Genomic DNA, 22875 nt, shown 5'->3' with positions numbered 1-22875 from the left:
CTTGAATACCAAGAAAACCTGAGTCTTCCTAAATTATTCAGTCTACATTAATATCTTCAAACATAAACTAACATATGAAGTACAGAGAGGAAAACTGATGTGAAGAGTATTTTGCTTTAGGCAAATTAGGAATAGAAATTGCATAAACAGGGAAAACAAATGGTAAAATAAAAAGTATCTTCCAATTTTAAAGATAAATAATTAGGTTATCTTAAGTTATTTTGGAGTCTTTTTAATTATCTGCTGTAGTTAAAAATTGAGACCTAAAATTACTGTAACTAGAAGAGATAGGAAAAACCACCTATTTTAAAATCAGCTGGATTTCTAGTTGTATCTTCTCTATGACTAAAAAGGAAGCAATATCATGATTTAATATGTAGTATTTTTTTAACCTGGTGATTGTTTAGTTCTTAAAATAAAGATTTTGTACGTATGATTTGACATAGTAGTGTTGAAAAACAGCACAATTTTTCCTGTATTTCAGCTGCATGGTGTTCGCCAGTGAAAAGTAAAACAGATGGTTTTACTCATGAGCTAATACTAACAGCACATTTTACAGGTCATCCAACCTTTATTCAGTGACACACAAATTCTCCCAGTTATCTTAACTAATGAATGGTATTACTTCCTTTTAAATAATGCAAAATAGCAAATATTCCAGGAAAAAAAACATTAAGAGAACTATTGGATGTGTCAAGTGAGTTGACTCTTCAAACTACAGACTACTAAAAATATCACCAAGACGTAGCCACATATATAGCAGGAAATTAGCACTTGGATACATTCACACTCATTTTTAATGAATGACAAGTTACTTACTTTCATCATTAGAAACATTCCCCAGAGAGGTGTGACTGGAATAGCGTTTGTTTTCACTTTCGTTGAGACATCGTTCAATCCAACTCTCTGCAAAAGAACAAAGATGCTCTTTTTTTGTGTTTGTCTTTGCATAGAAAATAAACTTCCACCACATAAAACTAAATAAAGCACCGGTTTTCAACAGATGGTGTTCTGTAGTGTTTCTGTTAAAACATGCTCTGCTGAGGTTATTCAGCAGGAAAATCCTTTCTTGCTTTCCAGCTTAGCTGTTGCTTTTTAGTTTCATTTTTTGTTTGTTTGTTTTCAAACGACAGAGGCTGAAATGCTTCCATGCACATAACGAAGCTCCTCAGGATATTCTCTTCCCTACGCACCACACAATAAATGAAAAAAAAAATCATCCCATGTGGACAAATGAAACACATAAATTGTATTAATTTCTAAGTCTCACAAGGACTTACGTACTTGAGTATTATTTCCACTGGTTTTGAAAGAACTATTCGTGTGTATAAAATCAATCATTCACGTGATTTTTTTGTTACAGCATTGCTCAAACTGTGCTCTCTGAAGCCCAGTCCGACAACCCCATCCACCCGGGTGGAGTCCCAGGCCCTACCAAGATCTCTTCCACGCTGGTGCCAGTCCAGCGCAGCAAGTCAGCGGCCACTGAGCTACACGAATCTTTGTCACCCGGTGGTGGGTGCTCAGCCACTCCCTTCCTCCCTCTTCCTCACTTTCCATTTATTCCCACCAGGCAGGTGAGGCACAGCGTTAGATTGATTCGACGCTGCTGTTCCTCCTTCTGGACGCTATAACATACATCCTCTCATTACTTTAGGGGAAGCACCAGGCTCAGCAGAATTTACTGTTACAGGTCTTCAGGGCAAAAATTGCACCTCCCTATGTGTTTGCTTGGACAAAGTATGAAATATGAGCCTTGAGTTTGCCTGGAGCATCTGGATATTGCTACAATAAACTGACCTCCCTCGTACGATGACTTTTCAAGGGCATGCCGGTGGGCAGAAATGAACCTGTGCTCCCAGAGCTCCCCGTCGTCAAAGCAAGAAGAACAAGGGATGGGTGAGAAGGCTGCAAGGTGACCCCACAAGTTATGGCAGGAAACAAGCCCACGGAGCGAAGAGATCCACAAGAAATACGGGGAAACAGGCCTCACTGTCAGCAAACTGCCAGAGCCAGAAACACCTTCAAAGACGTGGAAAAGGCTGCAGATTCCTTTCCACAAGCCACCCCCCAGACACAGCCAGCGCAGGCAGCAGCCTGCTAGCCGGAGAAAGCCCATCACAGCAGCAGGTTTGAAGTGAGAGCAGAAGCCCAGGGTCTTGGGAAAGCTGCCCATCTGGTTTACAGAAGGTACAAGTTGGTATGGCTCCACTGCAGCACTAGATGCCGATAAATAAATCTATAAATAGTCATCACCAAACACATCCTGCAGAAAATAAATACTTTTTATACCCAGGCAGCTGCACAAACTCGTGTGTACTCCTCAGCACGCACACTCTCCACTGCCACACAACTGAAAGGGCGATGGCATCTGTGTGGGACTTCAGAAAGGGTCTACTGAGAGCCCTTCAGAGCTGATTTCCGGGCCCTGCCACGAGACGCCAGGTACTGTTGCTCTGTGTGCTTGTGGCTCCCAGGCAGCATACAAGAGGTTTTGGCAACTCCAGGCCATTCCCTTCCCTCTGCCTGTTTGCCTGTGGTGCTGCCTTCATCGGTACAAGCATGTCCCCATCTGCATCTTCCTCATTCACCATCAGACTTGCCCTTGTGCCTACGGAGCCTCGTGACTGCACTGCCTCTTCCCTGTCACTTGCTCGTTTGAGGTACTTCTCCAAAAGTCAGCAGTAACTCCTGCTGTCCACAGACTTTTTCAGGACATTTCTCCTCCTATCTAATTGGACACGGCCTTGTATGAAAACCACTTTAAGGTTGCTGATGTTGCAGTTTAAAGCTTGCCGGTGAAGCCTGCGCTGTCTCACCAGCTCCTGCTCAGTCACTAACCCCCAAGCCCGCAGCGATGCTAACTCCGAGGCTTTCCCTTCTCACGCTGCTCAGCCGCCTCGGGTGGGGGTGTATCACCTCCTTGTCTAAGGGCCAACACCACCAGACAGCCGCTTCGTGCCAGATTTATTTCACTGCCCTAAAACTGAGCTAACACCGTTTCTCCTCTCCTGTTCTAGCACCGTGAGCTGGGGGACAGGAGCTTGGATCCTCACAGATCACTACGAAACTTGCTGTGGAGGACAACATCAGAGAGAGGTGCAAGAAGCTTTGAGAAAGATTACCCTTCCTCCTCCTCCTTTCAGCGCACAGCCATGGCTGTATATAATTCCCTTGGCTCTGAGCCCAGCCGCAGGGAGTAAAAGCAAAGGCGGCTGCCATCAGCGCCAAGGACAGACCGATGCCCAGCTCTGCCCTTTCTTTTCCTCCCGGCACCGCGAGCTGGGAAGCTGGGACACATGCTCTTCCCTCGGCAGCAGAGAATTGGCAGCAGCCATCTTCCGTCACGTTCCCTGCCTTAGTAGAAACAAAACCCCAAACTTCTTAGGTGTCACTAGATAGCAATTTTCACCACCCTTGTTCACGTACTGTCTCTGTCAACTGCGTATGTACCCCTTTTTCTCTGGTAAAACAGGCAGTTCACACTGCAAGACAAAGTCTCTGGCGTAGGGCGCTGTTACTGTTTAATTATGTGCTGCAACTCCTTCGGTCCTGAATCACCCCGGTTCAGCTCGCTGCAGCCTGAGTCTGGCTTTGTCTTTGTGGCCTTGCATTTAAATAGCTGATAGAAATTCTTCAAGCCTGAAAAGATACATGACCTGTCTGGCAGCAAAGAATGAAGAAAACTAACTCCTTTGAGCAAAAATGTCAGGGAGTTTATGGCAAATTTGTCAAATTATTTGGCAGGTGACAAAATGCAACAAAACCAACTAGATATTTACAGGTTGTATTATCTTGTATACCAAGCAACGTAAGTACAAATAAATAAGTATTCCAATAAATACCTTCATTTAATAAGTAGATTTTTTTCTTTTGCTATATATATAAAGAAAAAAGTTTTTACAAAGCTTTCAGCTGCCAATATTAATAACAATGCCTTCAGGTGTTAAAAGAAAATACAGCCATAGTTTTTTTGAAATTGAAAATACTCCCTTTAGGAGCCCACAGATCCCAGATACGATAGCACCTGCCTAAAACAAAACAAAACAAAAAAAAAAAAAAGAAAAGAGAAAGAGGCAGAGGCAGAGCAAACAAAACAAAAAGTCAAAACTAAGTCTGATTTTTATAAGTCCTTCCGGAGTTAATACTGGGTGGAGCCCTGTGCATGCCGCATGCTCTCATCCTCGCTACACCCGGGCGTGCGCAGGTGTCTGTCCCAGGCAGTACAGCTGCAGAGCCGGAGGACGAGACCCATGGCTGACCCTCAGCATCCCTAGGCTTGCTCCCAAGGCCGATGCCAATCACACCACACCACTGTTCTGGACATTGAGTCACACAGTGTGGAAGGTTTTATACGGTTAAAGCCTAAATTATTGCTCCTGGACCTTACAAACTTCCCATAGACAGGATTTCACACCGGGAACAGTCAGAGTAACGGACAGTTCAGGTGGTGATTAAGCAGAAGTGCATATTAGACCTGATAAGAAGGCTGAATCATTAACACTATGTGTAGAAAACTCAAATTTCCAGTGGTAAGTGCTTGCAAGAGCAAAAGAAAAGACACCCTGTCTCATACGGGGTGTATTTCTACCCACTGTGTTTTCAGTGTCGTGCCTTGAGGCATTTCCCCTCCCTGCTCCCTAGGGCGCCTTCCCACCCTGAGCCCCAGCACGCTGTACCCTCAAGTGTACCAGCACAGGGGTTTGAGCAAGCACCAGCACTAGACAAAAAACATCCAGCCAAAATAAATATAGTAGTTAATATCCAGGTAGGAAAAAGTAGTGTAGACGCTGATTAAGCCTGTACTGTGACACGATACAGAAGCTACTACAATCTTATTAGCAAAGAATGCAACAAATATGTATTTAATTGTGTCTTGAAGGTGTACCACTAAATACTATATCAAGTATTTAATTTTGCAAAGGTCAAAAGTAAATTATAATGAAGAGCACAACCATGTCCCTCAGCCGTATAATGTTTGTTAAATAATTTTGTTACCACTAAATACAAATACATTCCAGCTTCTGCACAATTCCAAAATGAGGGAAAGGAGATGATTATTCAAATTACAATAATTTTTCCAGTGTCCATTTTCTTACAGAATAACTTATCATGACACAAACAAAAAATATACGTTGTTCCCAGTGAACTGCTGAAAGACGGGTTACAAAGAACTATGAAACTACTTCTGGTCCTCATTTTACCTTTTGGTTTTGGTCCTAATCTTGCTAAGATTGACACATCCACTGAACCTCAAGCATGATAATATCCCTCTTCCATTGAATGTGTCCACCAGAGTTTTAACAACGGAAGTTTAACCTGAGATTTTTTTTTTTTTTCCTTAAAGAGTTGACAGAACAGAGGCCTGTATGGCTTTCCCTTGTCCCCCCCTCAGTTACTAAGCTGCTTCTCTTCACATTGAAAAGCACAGTTTTATTTGTATGGCTGAGCTGGGAAAGCAGGCGTGGGACTCCCCAAAACAAGAGGCCAACATTAGAGCTGCTCAGGGACAGGAGATTTCATGAACTGTCAGGAAAGTGGAGTATAAACTGCTTTTTAAATGTATGTTTGAAAAATTATTTTGAGAACTTGCCACCTTCAGAAGGAAGGGTTTTCGCCTGGAAGATACCTTTGCAAGGCTTCTCCCTACAGAGCCTCAGTCAGGGTGAGACAATACAGCAGAGGTGCCTGTGTACTGCTGGTACATTAATGAGATAATTAGTCCCTCTTGTTTGTATAATAGTTATTGGCTTAGCATATCTAGAGCCCAGAAGAGAAAGCATTCATTGCTCCCCCGTGTGCACGGCCATAGGGAGAGCAGTGCAAGAGCCACCTGGGCTCTGCTCTGCAGAAAGAAAGAGGAGGTGCTGGGCCTGAGCACAGTTGGGCCCAAGCACATCTGGCACGGGCTTCTGCAGCTGATGTCCCACCAGGAGCCTTGAAGGTCCCTGCACTATTAGCACAACCTGTAATCACAGCCTCTTCTGGCCTTCAAGAGCCACCGCGTCCCGCTCGGCACCCAAGCAGGATGCCAAAAGCAGCTGCACGGGTAGGTGAGCGCACACAACGCTTCTGGCTGCAGCCCTGCGGGCATGTTCGTGTGTCCTGAAGGGACACTCAGGGTTATTACGGGCAGAGTGAAACTCTGCAGTCACCTAATCCGAGCTGCAGTTCGCCTGGCTTCGTCACCCTGCAGTGGTACTAACTGCACTGGTGCTCTCCCGTTACGCCATATCCTCTGATCTGGATGTGGTCCTATCACCGGCGTAATTGTGAATCGCTGTTTTTTACTGAAATTGTATGAGCTGAGAATCTCCTTGTTCTAGAAGCATAGCCCAGGCTTGTGGTAATCACAGCATCAGTGACTGCACGACCACCGTATGCTCATTTCACCACAGCCCGAGCAGTTGCACAGAAATCCCTCCCCTCCAGCTCCATATTGGCTCTCATACTCAAAATTTTACAGCAGTTTGCCAACAGGGATGACGATTTACCTAGTGCTCTCCGCAGCAACCAGCATTTCCTCCACAGAAGTCTGCTCGTCACTGAGATAGAGCTTCCTCTGGAAGAAGAATTACAGATGTGCCAGGACCCAAACTACTACCCAAGCCATGTACCAACTTGGACACCACAGCTGCAACAGTCCAGCACCTTATTTGTATTCATGGCCATTCTTGTCATTTTTTCCCCACTTTCTCAAGGCAGGTGTAGAAAAACTTAAAAAGTAACTATGAGCAAAGGTATATAAAATGTAGATAATGCAAATATAAAGGGACCACCGAATTTTAGTGCATTTACAAGAGGACCTGTTGGAAAAATTAATACTCAGAAGTGATGACAGATTCCATTTTAGAGTTGCTGTGATGGAGGAGGAACTCCTGTCTTGCACAGGGAGTCCTAGCAGCCCTCCAAGTTATTTGTTCGCTGATCTCGGAGAGAAGAGCTACTCATCTCTTCCCGCAGCGTCTCTTTGCCAAGTGTCTCAGCACCAGGCTGGCCAGCAGTACCGCCTCGCTGCTCATCTGATCCATTAGGCCGAGAGAGAGTGGTTGCAAGCAGCAGATTTAGCAGGTGGAAGCAGTACCTCAAAAGCTTGAGGGCTGACCAAAGGTAGTGGAACCTCCCGTTTTCAGTTTGCTAGCCCACGGTACTAACCAGATATAGTATCCATTTCAGAATTTTGCAGTGGAGTTGATGGGATGGTATTCTATAGCTTTTCTTTTTCAGGAAAACCATCACTGCCTGACAGCTTCTGTCTCAGAATAAATGTATGATCCACCGCGGCTCTTCTCTGCAGAGTTTGTCTTGCTGAACATGGTCTGAAGCATGCCACCACCCAACAAACTCTCTGTTCACGCTGTCGGTGTTGCAGCGTTGCTGTGGACAGAGAACCTCTAAGCTCTACAGCTGTTAAATTCATAATGTATGAACAGTCTGTCTGCTTTGACTACCCCTTAGCGTGCTGCAAATCTCATTTCTAACTGTATATGAATGAAAGCAAAGCAAAAAAATGGGCCAGTATATCTACTGTTTTCTCTGTTGCAAGTGAAAACTACACCTTGTAATACTTCAATGTCTTGATTCAATCAGTTGTATCAGCTTAGAAGACAAATCACCAGTTTAAAAGAGTCCCTTTAAAGGCAAAAGAGACTATCCCTTTCTGTCAGGGGTAACTATTAGGAGATAAGCCTGAAGTCTGACCCTCAGACTGTTAAAGGCCTGCTCTGGTACCTGCTGCACATCACGTCTGCTCTGACCAGCAGCAGAGGATTCATGTCCTGAATGTCCCACACACCCTGCAGCACGGCACTGCCGGTTATAGGTACATCTGCCACCTGGGGAGCGTCACGCTGCTGGAGAGCAGCGCATTCAAAGCTTTTCAAGAACCACAGTGTCTGAAAGAAAGCAAACAAATGAAAAAAATCACCTTTTCTCTGAAACCTCAATCTACTTTCAAACCAAGACCTGAGCAAGATCTCCGAGCCTGGCCTCTGCTCAAGGTTATGAACAACTGTGTGTCTGTAACGTGACAGGGCTTGGCAGCCACCGGCTCCCACGGAGGGCGTCAGACTTACCAAAAATCAACTAAAATCAAGCAGAACAAGCTATTAGGGACAGCTAATCACACACACAGAGATTTTCTAAGATGTAGGCTTTCATAGGTGATGTCATCTCCCTCCTCTCCATTGTCAAGTGAAAGGTTTGTGAGATCATATCAGGGCCATCGTCCAACTGCTTCCCTCCGATTACCCCATCGCAGACACTCCTCGTTCACAAAACAGCTCCTCTTTGACCATCGAGGTGGACCTGCCACACAGAGCCTGGGTTTGCTCCGCGCTGCCTCATTCGTTGCCATCAGCTGGCAAGGGGCACATATCCTTCAGTCAGTGTGTGGGAGCTGTCGGGAACACCTTCAGGCCCTACAGGAAATCATGCCGGTGTCCTCCTCGGTCCTGCACAGCCATCTTCTGTTCTTCCAAGAGACCTGCTCCTCACGGATGACAGTGACACACGGCCTCGGTGCAGATGGCAGAGCCGCTACCCTGACAAGCTGCCAGATACCTTGGTGCTTGGTTTGCTAATCTAACTTTTTATTTCGTTTCCAGCAGGGCAAAATGTCGGGCACTCTTGTTGCAGTCCTTTCTTTTGTTCTCATTTCTTGGCACACAATTCTCTTGGAACTATTTCAGGGTTAACGGACATTCGTCCAGGGCACTTACTAGATGTCGGCAGGAATGTTTTTGTTCTTTTCCCCTGGCTCGTGATTCTGGTGAAGCATCATGAGATTCGCCATGATATCATAACTATGCAAAGAATGACTCTCTTGAATCAGTGAGGGCTCTTTTGTTTAGCCAGGTTTTCACTCCTAGTACTAATTTTCTGCTAACCAATTTGATAATGGGTTAAAAAGTGGCAAGCTGTGTTCAAACTGGTATAACAAAAAGCACCATGGTTTATCATCTTTTAACCCCTCTAGAATACTTGGATAGGAAAAAGGGAATTCAGGAGGTATTGCATTCTTGTTACCCTGCGGGCTGCGTGGAAGTTCGTCTAAATGCGATGCTTTCATTGAAATACCCTGTCAACAATATTCCTCATTAAGAAGCTGCATCCCAAATACAGATCAAGCACCGTCAGGAACCCTAGAACACAAGATTCCTCTGCATATTGACTCTGGCATTTAGGGCAGCCTCTAACCTGGATCAGACAGGACTTCTGAAGCGCCGTCTGTTCCCTTCTCCAGAATCACATATCATATTGCTATCACATTTCCAGCTCCATATGCAGGTTAACTGGGAGTAGCCCTTTCCCTCTCCCAGTCACACAGAGGTGCTATATGTGATTTTATTTTGAAAAGTAAACTGCACCAGGCCACTAAACAGCCACTTGGGTTTTGACGCATCAAGGCCATTACTCATTTAACAGCAAAGGGAACCTCACCTCTAATTTCTGTGCAGTGATGTTTCCTCACTTTCACCTAGGATCATTTAAGCTAGTGACACCAGTATCTGACCAATTCACCCCTCCCAGGGCACTTAACTTACACGGGTGTGCAACATGCAGCCAATCTTTTCATCGGTAGGACAATCACACGTATCATGTGCTTTCCAAGCACCAACTCTGCATACAGCAAAGCGTACCCTCGTGCTTCTACATGATGTGTTATAGATCCTCAGTCCTTCAGGATCTGCCTCATGAACCAATGTAAACGCTATCCTTGTCTCAAATTTATTTGGAATGTTTCCTTCCAAGAAAATGCAAACATGCCCCTTGACTATTGCCAGTCCCATTCTCTGCCAGAATAAATATCACAATCTCTTGATGAGCTTTTTGCCCCAGATTTCAGGAACTTATTATGCTATAAAATTGACATGAGGCACACAAGAGAGCTCATAGGACCTTCATTTCTGTGTACATATCACGTCTCTTATACTCGTCCCCTACGGCAGTCTCTGCTCACCAGCTTTTGGGTTGAACATTCCCGGCTGCTGCCATGGTCCCTCAGCCTACCGGTGTGCATGAGAAGACATGGAGGCCTCAAATCCTCAATGCAGCTCTGCTTCCCTGCAGGACTGGAGTCCTTTGGCTGAACAGGGAGTCTGGGACTCAACAAGAAACAGAATTTGCATGAAGCACCCACGAAATGCTTCCCTCTGCCTCAGGAGCTGGAGAATCCAGCAGACAGGCCAGTTTGGCATGGGAAGGGTAGTACATCAGTCAGACGGGCCCACAAAGATGACAAAATAAAAAGCTGTGAGATGGGTGGGAGATGTAAGAAATACTGGCTGTGGGACTTGGGGAAGTGAGAGAAGAGGGAGAGGGTTGATTGTTGGAATGAAGGTGAAAAAGAAAAGGAAAGAAAACAAAAGAATGGATGAGAAAGAAACAAAGTACAGAGGGAAAGAGAGCAACTATAGAGAGGGGATTTTTCAAAAATCAGGAGAAAAGAGGTCAGCTCCTGAAGGAACAGGACTACAGGAAATAGTCCTCACCAGAAACAGCATCCAGTCAGACAGACTGTAAGAACAAGACAGACAAACACATATGTGCAAAGAAAACTCAGGTGTCAGGACAGAATCATAGCAGTAAGAGAGAGACAAGCACTTGACTGAAGAAGAGTGTGAATCAAAGGAAAGAAATTCTACATTTATTCAAATGGTGGCCCCTTCTCCTCACTTTATGCACATCTATTCCAAACCTAGCTGTTGCTCACTGCTGTCAAAGGATGCAGCCATTAGACTATGCACAACCATCTTGCGAGCAAAGATGGCACTAACTAGAGAGAAACAAATAAAGCACGCCGTTTCTTTCAGCTCTCGGGATGCACCCAGAGAATATCTGCATACCAAAACTAGCAGAGAGGACACTAATAAATCATCATAACGTACTCCCACAAAGACTGGTACCTTCCAGCACTAACCTGTGTATATTGAGCAAGTTTTTCATGCTATGAATTTTACAGCCTAAATGTGCTCGTCGGAAAGTCTTCACTCTGTCAGGATGTGCCTAGACTTGCAGATTCATAAACCTTGCGTGAATCTCGTCCCTCCCCTCTCCTTAGAAAGTACTACGAAAGTAGACCAGTGCTTTTAGAACTAGGAGCCTGGCTTTCCTGAGAAGCCTCCAGTCTCCTCTGAACAATATGCAAAGCAAACTCAGGGAGGGAACAGGAGAAAAAAAGAGAAGTCTTCTTTCCTCCTCCTTTTTTTGCCTAAGACTCACCGAAACAAGAGTCTAGTATTGAATATTCAGCACTGAATGCTAACTGCTCAATAGACGGTCTGTTTGCAGAGCTCAAAGTGGAAGTGACCCAGCAAGGAGAAGAGGTGAACACGCTGCTCCATCCATGTGATTAAACTGCTCTGTAGATGCAGTCCTCCCCGGTTCTCCCCACCTCGGTACAATGGAGGCCATTTGCTGCCCCTACCACAACTCATTTAAAAAAAAAAAAAAATGTTTGCATAAGAGGGGCCCCCACACCAGTATTGTCCCCATGACTCTGTGTTTAGGAGAGGAATGTGAGCTCCGACGCTGGGAAACCTGTGCTAGCCAGGCGATCTGACCAGCGGGATCTGCTCTTGCCACCGCCCAGGAGGGAGGAAGAGCAGGGCACAGCGGACAGCGGAGCAGAGCCCTGCTGGGTGTCCCGAGGCACGGAGTAAACCTCACCCGGCAGCTGCCTTGCCCAGCCGCGGACCTCGGAGGTCTCTGAAGGGCTCCTCCTCCGAGTTAGTGTGTGATGGCGAGCACCCAGGAGGCCCAGCCGGGCAACAGGCTGCCAGGCAAACACAACACGACATCTAGCAAACGCGTCGCTTGCGCACAGCCTCTCATAACACCAAATTTTCCATGATAGCTAAAATGCAGCCCATTCTACCTTTAACGCTGAGGGGCCCAGAAGAAGCAGCCTTTTACGGACACGAGGCGCAGGTTGCAGACCTGTTCTGCTCAGTGTGAGAATTCCTGGTCTGGCTCGTGACATGACTGTCCCTGATGGGATCTCCATCCCACGCACAGCACTGGATGTGGCTCCTCTCCTGTTGACCCTGGGGTGCCAAGCGGGTAAGCCAGCAAATCTCTGACCTGCTGCTCAGCCAGGTCTGACACAGAGAGACCTGGAGCTGAAGGGCTGTGCTGAGGCTCCCCAAAGAAGCCCATTCCCTCCAGCCACCACGTGAGCCCACACACCCAGGGAACGCTCATCGCAGGGGCAGGCATCTCCCATCACAGAACAACGTGTCACTGCTGTACCCCGACATGTAGCACTAGGGGAGCAGGACTCTGCTTCCACATTTTTTTACAGTATCTGTCAGGTCACTGTCACCTTAAGGACCAACCAGGAATTTCTATTTCCCTGTGTTGCTTTAGTTTTGTAGGGGGTAGAGGGACAGGAAGGGTTTTACTTTCCTCTGAGCGTTGGAGATGACAACAGCCAGGAGCTGCGTACCTACAGGCTGTGTGGCAAAAGCTAACACTCGTTTGCTTAATGAGGACCTCCTGCCACATGTTCACAGTTAAAGTGAATATCAGATGAGGTGGGAACCACACAGGTCAGGATGTTGAGAATTATTTTTCCTCTTTGAAGAATAGGATTGGGTCTACTTCCTATGTCCATCCATGAATTTTAGTTCACAAATGGCCTGTTTCTGCGAGATCCTAGAATATTAGCAAAACGTGCAGCCTTTCCCACATGTCCTCTGACACACGGGAGCTTTTGGGCTTTTGCAGCAGGCTACATCTTTGTTACAGGGGGCTGGAAAGCATTCTGGGTTGTAGAAAGGATGTTCTGAGGTGCTTTTCGAGTTAGGTATGCATTGCTGTCCCCATGGGGACCCGGCTCCAGCACACAGGTTGTTGGCTAAGGACCCAAACGCTTCCATTTGGCTTTTTTTCACTACTTTCAGTTTCCCCTTGCCACTACATTTCTGGTACTTTATTGCTCTACAAGTTTAGCACAAGCTAGATCTGAATTTACAGATCTCTACAAGGACAGAAAGCTCATGGTTGTTCTGTTGACTTCGGGGTTTCGTTTGCAAACTTACACCTGCGTGTAAGATATTTTTCATATAACGAGTTCTACCCAACCTAACGTGAGTGTCTGTGAGCCTTGCCCCAAGTAGCCAAACCAGTAAAAATGGCAGCGTGGAAGAAAACAGGGTAGTCTGGTAGGGTTACCCTAAGGAATTAAAGTTTAAAAAGAGAAGAAAGAGAAGGTGAGCAGCAACAAGTAGTTCTATTTCTAGTGACAGTATTCCTAAAAAAAAAAAAAAAAAAAAAAAGGCAATAATTTCTACTTCTCACAACTTGTAGTCCTTACTTCCAGGCAAGTCTACTTTTTTCCAGCTAAGACCTCAGAAAGCAAATCAAAACCTCTAGGGAAGAGGATTTTGTGTTTCGAAGTGTTTGAGTCTATGCCATGGGGGTCACGAGCACCCGGAGCTCCAGCAGGAAGTCTGTCCGCGCGACGACCGCAGCACCAGGCGACCACAAGCCTCGAAACCCTGCGAAATCCCGGTGTACGTCCCCAGCCTGCTGCTCTAAAATTTACACCTCTAATTCCCAGGGCGAAGTTTCAAGGGAATCGCTCCCTCAGAGAATGTTCTGGCTATCTGAATTGTATTGTTTCCCACTACCTTCATACTTGGGATCCGGCGCAAAAATTCTCGGGATAAGCTGCTAGTTAATTGTGAACCCGTCATTCATAGCTGGGAATTGACCCCTTGGTTCCCATAACAGATTCCATCTCAGAGAAATTAAGTTCACTTACCAATAAAAGAAAACAAAGTGCTTAACTGTAGCTGAAGTGAAGGAAACGAGACAGCGCTGAGCCCCGCGTTTCAGTCTTGAGGCAAGTTAAGCTGCAGATGAGCTTTTTCTTCCTTGCTGGGTGCAGTGAGAGACAAGGCTCTGCTTAACCCTCTCCACTTTGCCTGATTTCAAGTTAATCACAGAGGGAAGAACGGCCAAAAATATTTAACCCAACACTTAGTTATCTAGAGAGAACAAAACCACAGCTCTTGCAGCAAGCTAGAAAGGCTCTGCCACTGACTTTAAGCTCTGCTTTCAACGCTGGCTACTATTTTTATAGCTAATAAACTGCTCTTGCTGCAAACCTCCTGGGACAAACTAAATGGGAATGAGGATGGGCCAGGACGGCTAGTTATGCATGTAAACCAGCTGCAATTAAGTTATTAGGGGTTCCCAAGGGCTGGGAGGGATCGTTAGGAGCTAACCCTGGGCACCTGCCCTCGCCCAGGCACCCGCGGGGACTTCAACAGGTGTTTCCCTCGCGGAGCCACGGCCGGGTCAGGAGCCATCTCTAGCAGCCAGTTGTACCGCAGCTTTAAATACTCACAGAAACTCTCTGACGTGTATCTACAATTCTATAGGACCTAAAAGGTGCGTGTAAACGAGGTTTTAGTACAGACATTAAAAAAACCTACGCAGGCCTCCACAGGCTGAATCGTCACCGCGTACTCTTCCTTCCTACGCCTGTTACCTATAGGGTTGCTCAGCCACCAAATACCATTTACGCTATCCATCTTCCTAACTAGAACGTTCGCAGTCCAGTCCCCTCGGCCGCCGGGGCGCTGGGCTCCAGCGGGGTGGGATCACACCGGGCATTCGCGTTCGGACACAATGAAACCCGCGGGAAATCCAGCCCAGATGCAGGGAAACCAACACGTGGGTGAACTCGGAAAATTCACAAACCTCGGTGCTCACGGAATCGGGAGCTCTTTCTGTGGACTCGAACGCCACATCAAGTATCCCCAAAGGACTGACCTTATATTTGTGTTAGTCCCCTGACAGCCCACTGCTGCTGTAAAGGCACTGTCCTGCAGCGTCAAGCCCTGGCTGTGTTTAAGGCCACCTCTCCAAAAGTCTCCGTCTGAAGAGGAACCGATGTTTCTTCACCGCATGGATTTCAGCGATCCCATGCTTTCATCTTTATTTTGCTGCAGTGAAATCCTAAGTATAGAAATAGTATCCCAGGGGAGGCTCCTCCTTACGGCTGTCCTAACTTGCCGACCGCTTGCAAATGAAGCCTTAGAAACGCAAAGGTGTTTACGCTGGCAGGCGCTGTGGATTTCACAGCAGCGCTAACCTTCTGCCTTGCCCGCACGCTCACTGCACCGGTGGCTGAAAACGAGCCTTATTTTTCGAAAAGCAGCCAAGCCGACGGCCCTGATGGAAGCAGGGGGCTGTTCCACCGGCTTTCTGCGGGACGGCTCTAACTCCCATCACACGTGTCTCAGCACAAAATGGTCTCTTCTCATTCCGAGGAGATCTGTTCCTCAACAGATGTTTGCCACGGTAAAGGTGCAGCTGAGACAGACCAGCTGAGGCTACAGGTTTCTTTACGGTCTCGCGGACACAAGCTGAACCTGTCTGAATCCAGAGTCCCTTCTTTAACGAGGATTTCACCCAAATAAAACCTTGAGGACTGTAAAGCCTAAACTGTAACTTAAATAAATGAAATAGTTTCCTACAGTTTTCTGGCTATTCTTATGCAAAAGCTTGGTTTAGTTCTTTTCTCCTTCCATCCTTTTAAAGAACTTTTCTTTACTGTAGGTAAATAACAGATTGCAGAGCACTGAAACGTGCCGCAGTTCCCCTGCCTAAGTATTTTAGAACGAATGCATTAGCAGACAAATCATAAATTAATTCTTTTCCCGGAGTCACACTTAGAAGATTAACTTCTTCATTCACGGTAATTTTGACCAACTTACAAACGTCTAAAAAAACCCCATGGATTTTACAAAATCCTGAAAAGCAACGCTCAGGAGTAAAGACCCGACCCAGTGCTGGGGCGTGCGTGCAGACCCCAGTTCCGCTGCTGCTGGAGGCAGAGGGAGCTGCCCGGGATCGGGCCCTGCAGCGCAAACATTGTCCCTCCGCGGGAACTCTGCAGCCAGCAGGAAAGAAAGCATTTTTGTGGATTTTTTTTTTTTGTTGTTCCATTTCTTTCACTTGTGAAATCATATGAGACATGAAATGATCTTAAGACAAATGGTCGGGTTTGGTTACACAAAGGGCCGGTGGCATTTCTTTTGCATGTCAATATCGTATCAAACTCTGGACTGAAAGCAATCATTGGATCATCTTAACGGCTCAGGAGGTAAGAGCCTTTCTAAACACAAATCCTGGAACAGTAAAGAGCTTTTTTTATTTATTGGAACAGAAGTAAATCACATTTTTTGCTGGAGTATGAAAAGTACTCGAGCAAAGTGAGGAAAAAAACCCTGCCAATAGCAAATTCCTCTTCATCTGCTGGTAAATTGCGTTGCGGTGAGCAAAGCGGACAGTTCTCAGCAGCAAAATCCACCTCGCGTTCGGATCAAAAAAACCCCAGACCGAGGAGCCCCGCTTCAGCGCTACACGCGTGTTCTGCAGTGTCACGGCTGCTCTCCCGACTACCACGCTGGTATCTATCGATATCGGCGATCTCATTAACCCAGCCAGCACTTGCAACCGATCATTAACTCTCTCGGACCGGCGCTTACGTCCCGGCTCCTTTCCAAACGGCGAGCCCGCAGGGAAGGCGACCCGCTGCCGCCCCGCACCGCCGGGGAGAACACCAACCCCCGCCGGCCCCAGCGCCCCGACGGCACCGAGAGGCTTCCTGCGGGTTTTGGGGGGTCCGGGGCCGCTCCGCAGCCCGCTCTCCGCGCCCCGAGGGTCTCGCCCAGCGCCGGGTGCCGGTCCGCGGCCGCCCCGTCCGTCCCCACCCCCCCCGCCGTGCCGGTGTCACTAGGGGGGGCTGCGGCCGGGGAAACCCCTCATTAACGCTCGGGATCCCCCACGAAGCCTCGGCCCCGAGGTCCCGGTGGGGTCCCGGAGCGGCGGTCCCCGGGCAGGCTGCGGGCACGGAGCTGTCGGGGGGCCCAGCGCGGGGCGGGCGGCGGCGGGCGCGCTCCCGCAAGCCCCAGAAGGCAGAAACGGCCCACCCGACCCCCGGGGCGAGCCCTTTGCGCCCCGCAGCGACGGGGCGGGCGGGGGAGCCCCGACGGGGGCTGCGAACCCCTTCCCCCGGGGCCCGGCGGCTCCCGGGCCGGCCCGGGGCAGCGACGGGCTTCGGCAACCGAGGGCGGGCGCTTCGCGGAGACAACGGCGGCGGAGAAACGCTGCGGGGGAAGGAGCTGCAAACCGCCCGGGAAGGGCCTGTGTCCCCCCCCCCCCCCCCCCCACCTACACCGCCCTCCGCCCCGGGCGGAATCCCCGACGGGCAGCGGGACAGCCCCGAGGGCAGCCCCGCCGTCCACCTGCCTGGGGCAGGGAGCGGCTGGGGGGGGGGGTGTCCCGGGCCCCCAGACGGCCGAAGATCGGTGACGGCTTGGTGACAGCCCCCGGGGGTCGCTGCCCGGGCTGGGGACGCGTGAGCAGAGCTCGACGGCAGCGCACGGCGCTGCTGGGGGAAGGGGAAGGACCAAGCCTGAAAAGTCGAGCCGCGGGCGATTATTTTCCTTTTCGTCCCGCCGGTTTGGGGAAAAACTGTTAAGGAGAAATTAAAACATGACCGATTTTTTTTTTCTTTTTCAATGAAGCCATATTTCTCCACAACGCAAAAGGATCTTTACATAACAACTGAAACTCGGGAGAAAAGCTAATTGGATTAAGCCCTCTGAAAGGGAGGTGAAGGTGTCTGAATGAGACAACTGCAAAGCTCCACTTCTCTCGCCATCTGTTTAGCAAGACTCAAGCGTTTTCTGATTAATATTGTCTTAATCAGCCGCGCCGCCGTTTGCTACACCCGCTCTGGACCGAAGGAACGAGCAGCACGGAGGCTCTGGCCGAGAACGGACGGTTTCCAACGCAGGGGTGGAAAAAGCGGGGCTTTTTTTGGTTCGGTCTGATTTTTTTCCCTTTCCCCTTCGCTCTGGACGCCGAGCAGCTGCCGGCGGGGCCCCTCCGACGGGCGGGCAGCTCGCCCCCGCGCCCCGGGCACGCCGGAGCCCGCCGCGGCGGGAACGCAACGGTTCCTTCCCCGCCGAGCGCCCGCTCCCCCAGACCCCCCCCCCCGGGTCTGGTCCCGGGGCCCCCCCACTAACGGTGGCACAAACCCGGTCACGCCGGGCACCCCCTCCTCTCCTTCTCTCTTTTTGTTTTGTTTTGTTTTTTGTTTTTTTTAATCCATATTTAAATTTTACGAAACGCCCTTCGGGCCGCTGCGGGACGGAACTGCGGGGGCCCGGGGGAGCGCCGGGACGCGGCCGTCGGGGAGAGGCGGGGGGAGGGAGGCCCGATCCCCCGCCTCTCCCCGACGGCCGCGTCCCGGCCCGGGTGGCCGTCGGGGGGCAGGGGTCCGGCTGCCCCCGTCCCCCCCCTTCCTCCCCCGCCGGGGCCGCTCCCCGCTTGCGGCGCGGGCTGGCGGGACTCCCCTCTGGTCGCCGCACCGGCCCAGCCGCCGTCTGGGGGTGCGGGGGGAGGGAGCGGCCCTGCCCTTCCCCGCAGCCTCTCCCCGCCGGGGCAGCCCAGCCTGCGGGACGGCACCGCCTCGGCTCTGCGAACCGCTTTTTCTGCCTCGCCCCCCCCCCCTCCGAAAGGCTCCGCTCGGACAGAAGCGAGAGCCCACAACTAGGAGCGGAGATCGGTTGGCTTGGCGGCAGCCTACGGAAAAGGGGGAAAAATAAGAAAAAAGAAAAAGAAAACCCAAGAAATAAACCCACCCTCTGCTCCACCGTTATCTGCAAGTGCACCCGCAGGTCCCCCCCCGCGACCGGCTGCCCCGCACACGGCCCGGCCCGTTCCCACCCCCCCCGCCACGGTCAAGCCGGGGAGCCCCTGGCCGGGGGCCGAGGGGGGGACAGGGACGCTTACCTGTGGAGTCCATGTCGGGTTCCTCCAGCACCCCGCAATGCATGCTCTTCCCATCGACGGGACGGGAGCCCCAAGGTCCCGGGGAGCGGAGGCGGCGGGGGGAGCGGGAGCAGGGCGGCGGCCGGGGGGTGGATGGGGGGGGTGGAGATGGGGGCAGAGGCAGATAATTGGGGGGGGGGGAAATGGGGGGGGAGAGGGGGGGGTGTTAGCGCGTGAGAGAGGGACACTCCGTAATCCAGCGGGGCAAAGCCAGAGCCGTCAAAATGTTTGCGGATGTTTCATGGGAAAAAGCATCATTTTATAGAAGCCCTGATGGGAGAAATGTCATTGATAGGCCGGCCAGCCTGATGAATGGCTGCGACTCAGATGGGGATGTGGCAAGGCTCAATGTGAAGCCCATTGTGATGCTGTTTTGAATAAGAAAAGCTTTCCTCCGAAAAGGGGGGCCTTAGATCTACGCAATCCCAACACTTCGACTTCCCTCTTCTATTAGAGCATTAGAAACGTTTTTCTTATTTAAAGTTCCAGCGCCCTTTCCACTCCGCCCTTCCCTCCCCCAGCCCCCACCCAGCGCCTTCGGCTCATTACAGCCCGAGATCAAAATTGGCTTCGGGCTTCAAACGGGCGGCGGGTTCGGGGTTGTGCTCTCTGGGGCTGCCGGGGGTGCGTGCGACCCCCCAACCCCCCCCCCCATCCCCCCTCCTCCTCCTCCTCCCGGTGGGCTCTGGGCCTGGGTCCCTGGCGGGCGCTGGGAGCTGCGCAGCTTCCCAAATGTCCTGGAAGCTTCGTTTATTGGGGGGGGGGGAACAACAAAAAAGAGCGATGTGTGTGGGTAAGGAAAGCAGGGGGGATGGGGGGTGAGGGCAGAGGGAAATTGCCAGGGTCCCGGCGAGCGGTGCCGGCTGTGCGGGGTCCCGCGGGGCTGCCGCGGGTCCCTCCGGCGGCGGCGGGCCCGCAGAGCTTTGCGTGGGACTGCGGGGGGAGCGGGGAGAGGGGCAGCCCGGTTGCCAAGAGAAATGGAGAGCCGGACGGGTGCGTTTCCAGACTCGTCGTCCCCTTCCCGCTCCAGCCCGAAGGATGCGGGGATCCCTTTTCGGGTTAGCACGTTGCGGGGGAGGGGGGGGGGGCAGGACGGAGGGTGGAAAAAGTTGCTTCTCCTGCGTGCGGCTGTGTGCGCTGGAAGTGGAAGTAAAAGTGCAAAGCTAGGGCGCTGATAAAAGTGGCTGGTTTAGGGAAGGAAAAGCTGTGATTAGAATATGAATGGAGCTCCAGGAGAGGAAGAGAAAGGGGGATTATAGCTGAATTACTTTGACCATGGACAGAGCCAGCGCTTTCCACTCGCTCTTCCCCCCCCTCCCCTCCCCGCGCCCAGACAGCCCCCCCTTCCCTCTCTCCTTCGGCACGGAAAAAAAAAACCCCACACCGACCAACCGCCAGCCCCACACGGCACAGCAGGGCTGGGGGGGGAACACAGCCCTTTCCCGGCGGCTCCGCACCCCCGGGCTCGCCGCCCCCCGCACCTCGGGCCCTGCGCGAACCCACTCCCCCCCCCCCCCGGCCCCGGGCCCAGTTTTGGGGCTGCGAGCCCCGTATGCCCCAAGAGGCGGCCGGTACAAACGACACCGGGGGTGGTTCCCCACCGGGGTCTCTCCTTTCCCCCCCACCGCCCCGGTGCTGCCGGGCTGGCCCCGCTCCAAGGCGGCACCGCGCCGGGGACCCGACGGGGCGGGCGCTCCCGTCCCCGTCGCCGCCGCCCACCGGCCCCTCGCCGGCCCCCCCGGCCGCCCCCTCGCCTTTACCGGGGGCCGTTGGGGGGCCTTGGGCTCTGCTGTGGCGGGATGCACAGACGTACATCCTCTATACGTAGTGCCTGGATGCAAGGAAGACATTTCTTACCATGAGGGTGGTGAAACACTGGCACAGGTTGCCCAGAGAGGCAGTGGAGGCCCCATCCCTGGAAACAAACAAGGCCAGGTTGGACAGGGCTCTGAGCAACCTGGTCTAGCTGAAGATGTCCCTGCTCGCTGCAGGGGGCTTTGGCTAGATGGCCTCTAAAGGTCCCTTCCGACCCAAAGCGTTCTGTGACGCACGGGCAGGATCAACAGCAGCACTGCTGTCAGGCCAGAGCTACTCGCTGCAAGACGCACGCTCCCTGCGTTTCCAGATTAGTTCCTGTCCCAACTTTCTTGGGGAATACGTCGACGCTGCCATCTTCCTGCGAACTTAATCCCCCCCTCCACGTGCCGGGTCACCCTGGTGTGCTTCCACAGCTCGGTCACTGTTACTTATTTGGGTTCTGCTTACCTCTTGAAAGAGCACCTCGTGCTTCTGGAGATCCCACATGGCGCTCAGTAAAGTACTCCATTCTTCTGAAAGTGTGGAGCATCTCCTCCTGTGCTGCAGGCTGGAGGCTCGCAGGTGGAAACACTGCAGGTCACCAGCCTTTTTTTTTTTACACACAGGCTACAGAATTTCATTTGATACAAAGTACAGGGCAGGTCTCAACAAGGATGCAAAAAGCGTACAACTGGGAATTTTTGCTCCAGATTCTTGCCTAGGCAGAGCATCTACAAGCCATAAAACAAATAGTACAACCCTACACTGCATCAGAAGACGGATTTTTAGTGGAGAGGGACCCTGTTGCTATTGTGAAAGGAACAACACCTTGTTGAAAGAAGAATACAGACTTGTGCTGGTGCATGGAGAGAAGAGCAGGGCCACCAGGGGAACAGAAGACACATTCTGGACTGCATCTATGCTGCCAAACAACTGGATGTGAAGCTGACATATCCTTTTAGGTGACTGACTGATAGTGAGTTTCTTTTGATGGTTTAGCAAACCAGAGGCAGAATGGGGTTGTAACAGCTCACATCAGCTGATCACCCAGGTTATTTGAGCTCTCTCAAACACACGTTTCCATGACTGTCTTCCGCTCCACCATCAATTGTGCCAATAGGCTGCACCACACAAACTTTTGTTGCCATGAAAAGGTCCTCATGCTGGTACTAGACTCTAAACTCCAACATAAATATTTTGGGGCTGAACACCAAAAGCAGCTTTCTCAACAAAAGAAAACTGTTGGCACAGGAACAAAAAAGTATGAACTGTTACCTGTTAGTTTAGGTAGAATATCCAAGGCAGCTTTAGGCTGAAGTTCTGGAGGAGTTTTCCCATAGACTGTCAGGGACAAGAAGCTGCGTTATTTTTAGGAACGAGCGTGAACGGCTTGTGAAAGGAGTCACGTGAAACGGTTGCCTGCAATGCCAGGGATCTGAGTCCAGTGACTCGGGGGATCCCTTTGGATCTGCTGCATCCCTATGCACACTCCAAGATTGCTGGCAGCAGCCAAACACACGACAACACTTCATTATTTCAGCAGTGGCTGCAATCTGTGAGCGGTTCTGTATTTTCTTACCTGCCTGAGCCTGCAGCCTCCTCCTCCCGGAATGAAGCCACGCTTCTCAAGAGAAGAGTGGCCAGCAGGTCGAGAGAGGTGATTCTGCCCCTCTACTCTGCTCTGGTGAGACCTCACCTGGAGTACTGCGTTCAGCTCTGGAGCCCTCAGCACAAGAAGGACATGGAACTGTTGGAGCGGGTCCAAAGGAGGGCTACAAAAATGATCCGAGGGCTGGAGCACCTCTCCTATGAGGACAGGGTGAGAGAGTTGGGCTTGTTCAGCCTGGAGAAGAGAAGGCTGCGGGGAGACCTGATTGCAGCCTTTCAATACTTAAAGGGAGCCTATAGGAAAGATGGGGACAATCTTTTTAGTAGAGACAACAGTGACAGGATGAGGGGTAATGGTTTTAAACTAAAACAGGGTAGGTTTAGGCTAGATATAAGGAAGAAATTCTTTACAATGAGGGTGGTGAAACACTGGAACGGGTTGCCCAGAGAGGTAGTGGAGGCCCCATCCCTGGAAACATTCAAGATCAGGTTGGACAGGGCTCTGAGCAACCTGATCCAGTTAGCGGTGTCCCTGCTCGCTGTGGGGGGGTTGGACTAGATGACCTCTAGGGGTCCCTTCCAACCCAAAACTTTCTATGATTCTATGATTCT

General features: G+C 50.6%; 1 protein-coding gene across 1 annotated transcript in view; it reads right to left on the bottom strand.

Moving 5' to 3' along the window:
• The window catches only part of RFX4 (regulatory factor X4), a 93998-nt gene extending 74704 nt beyond the window's left edge, over positions 1 to 19294 (bottom strand). The window contains exons 1-2 of the mRNA XM_075428321.1: positions 18820 to 19294; positions 820 to 906 (exon numbers count right to left, since the gene is read on the bottom strand). Of these exons, the coding sequence (XP_075284436.1) occupies positions 820 to 906; positions 18820 to 18873 (141 nt within the window). The 5' untranslated portion in view covers positions 18874 to 19294. The remainder of the gene's footprint in view (positions 1 to 819; positions 907 to 18819) is intronic.
• Between the last annotated feature and the right edge of the window lie 3581 nt (positions 19295 to 22875).

Source organism: Opisthocomus hoazin, chromosome 8 (genome assembly GCF_030867145.1).
Source record: "Opisthocomus hoazin isolate bOpiHoa1 chromosome 8, bOpiHoa1.hap1, whole genome shotgun sequence".
NCBI classification, from domain to species: domain Eukaryota; kingdom Metazoa; phylum Chordata; class Aves; order Opisthocomiformes; family Opisthocomidae; genus Opisthocomus; species Opisthocomus hoazin.
This window is presented reverse-complemented; position numbering and strand designations above follow the sequence as displayed.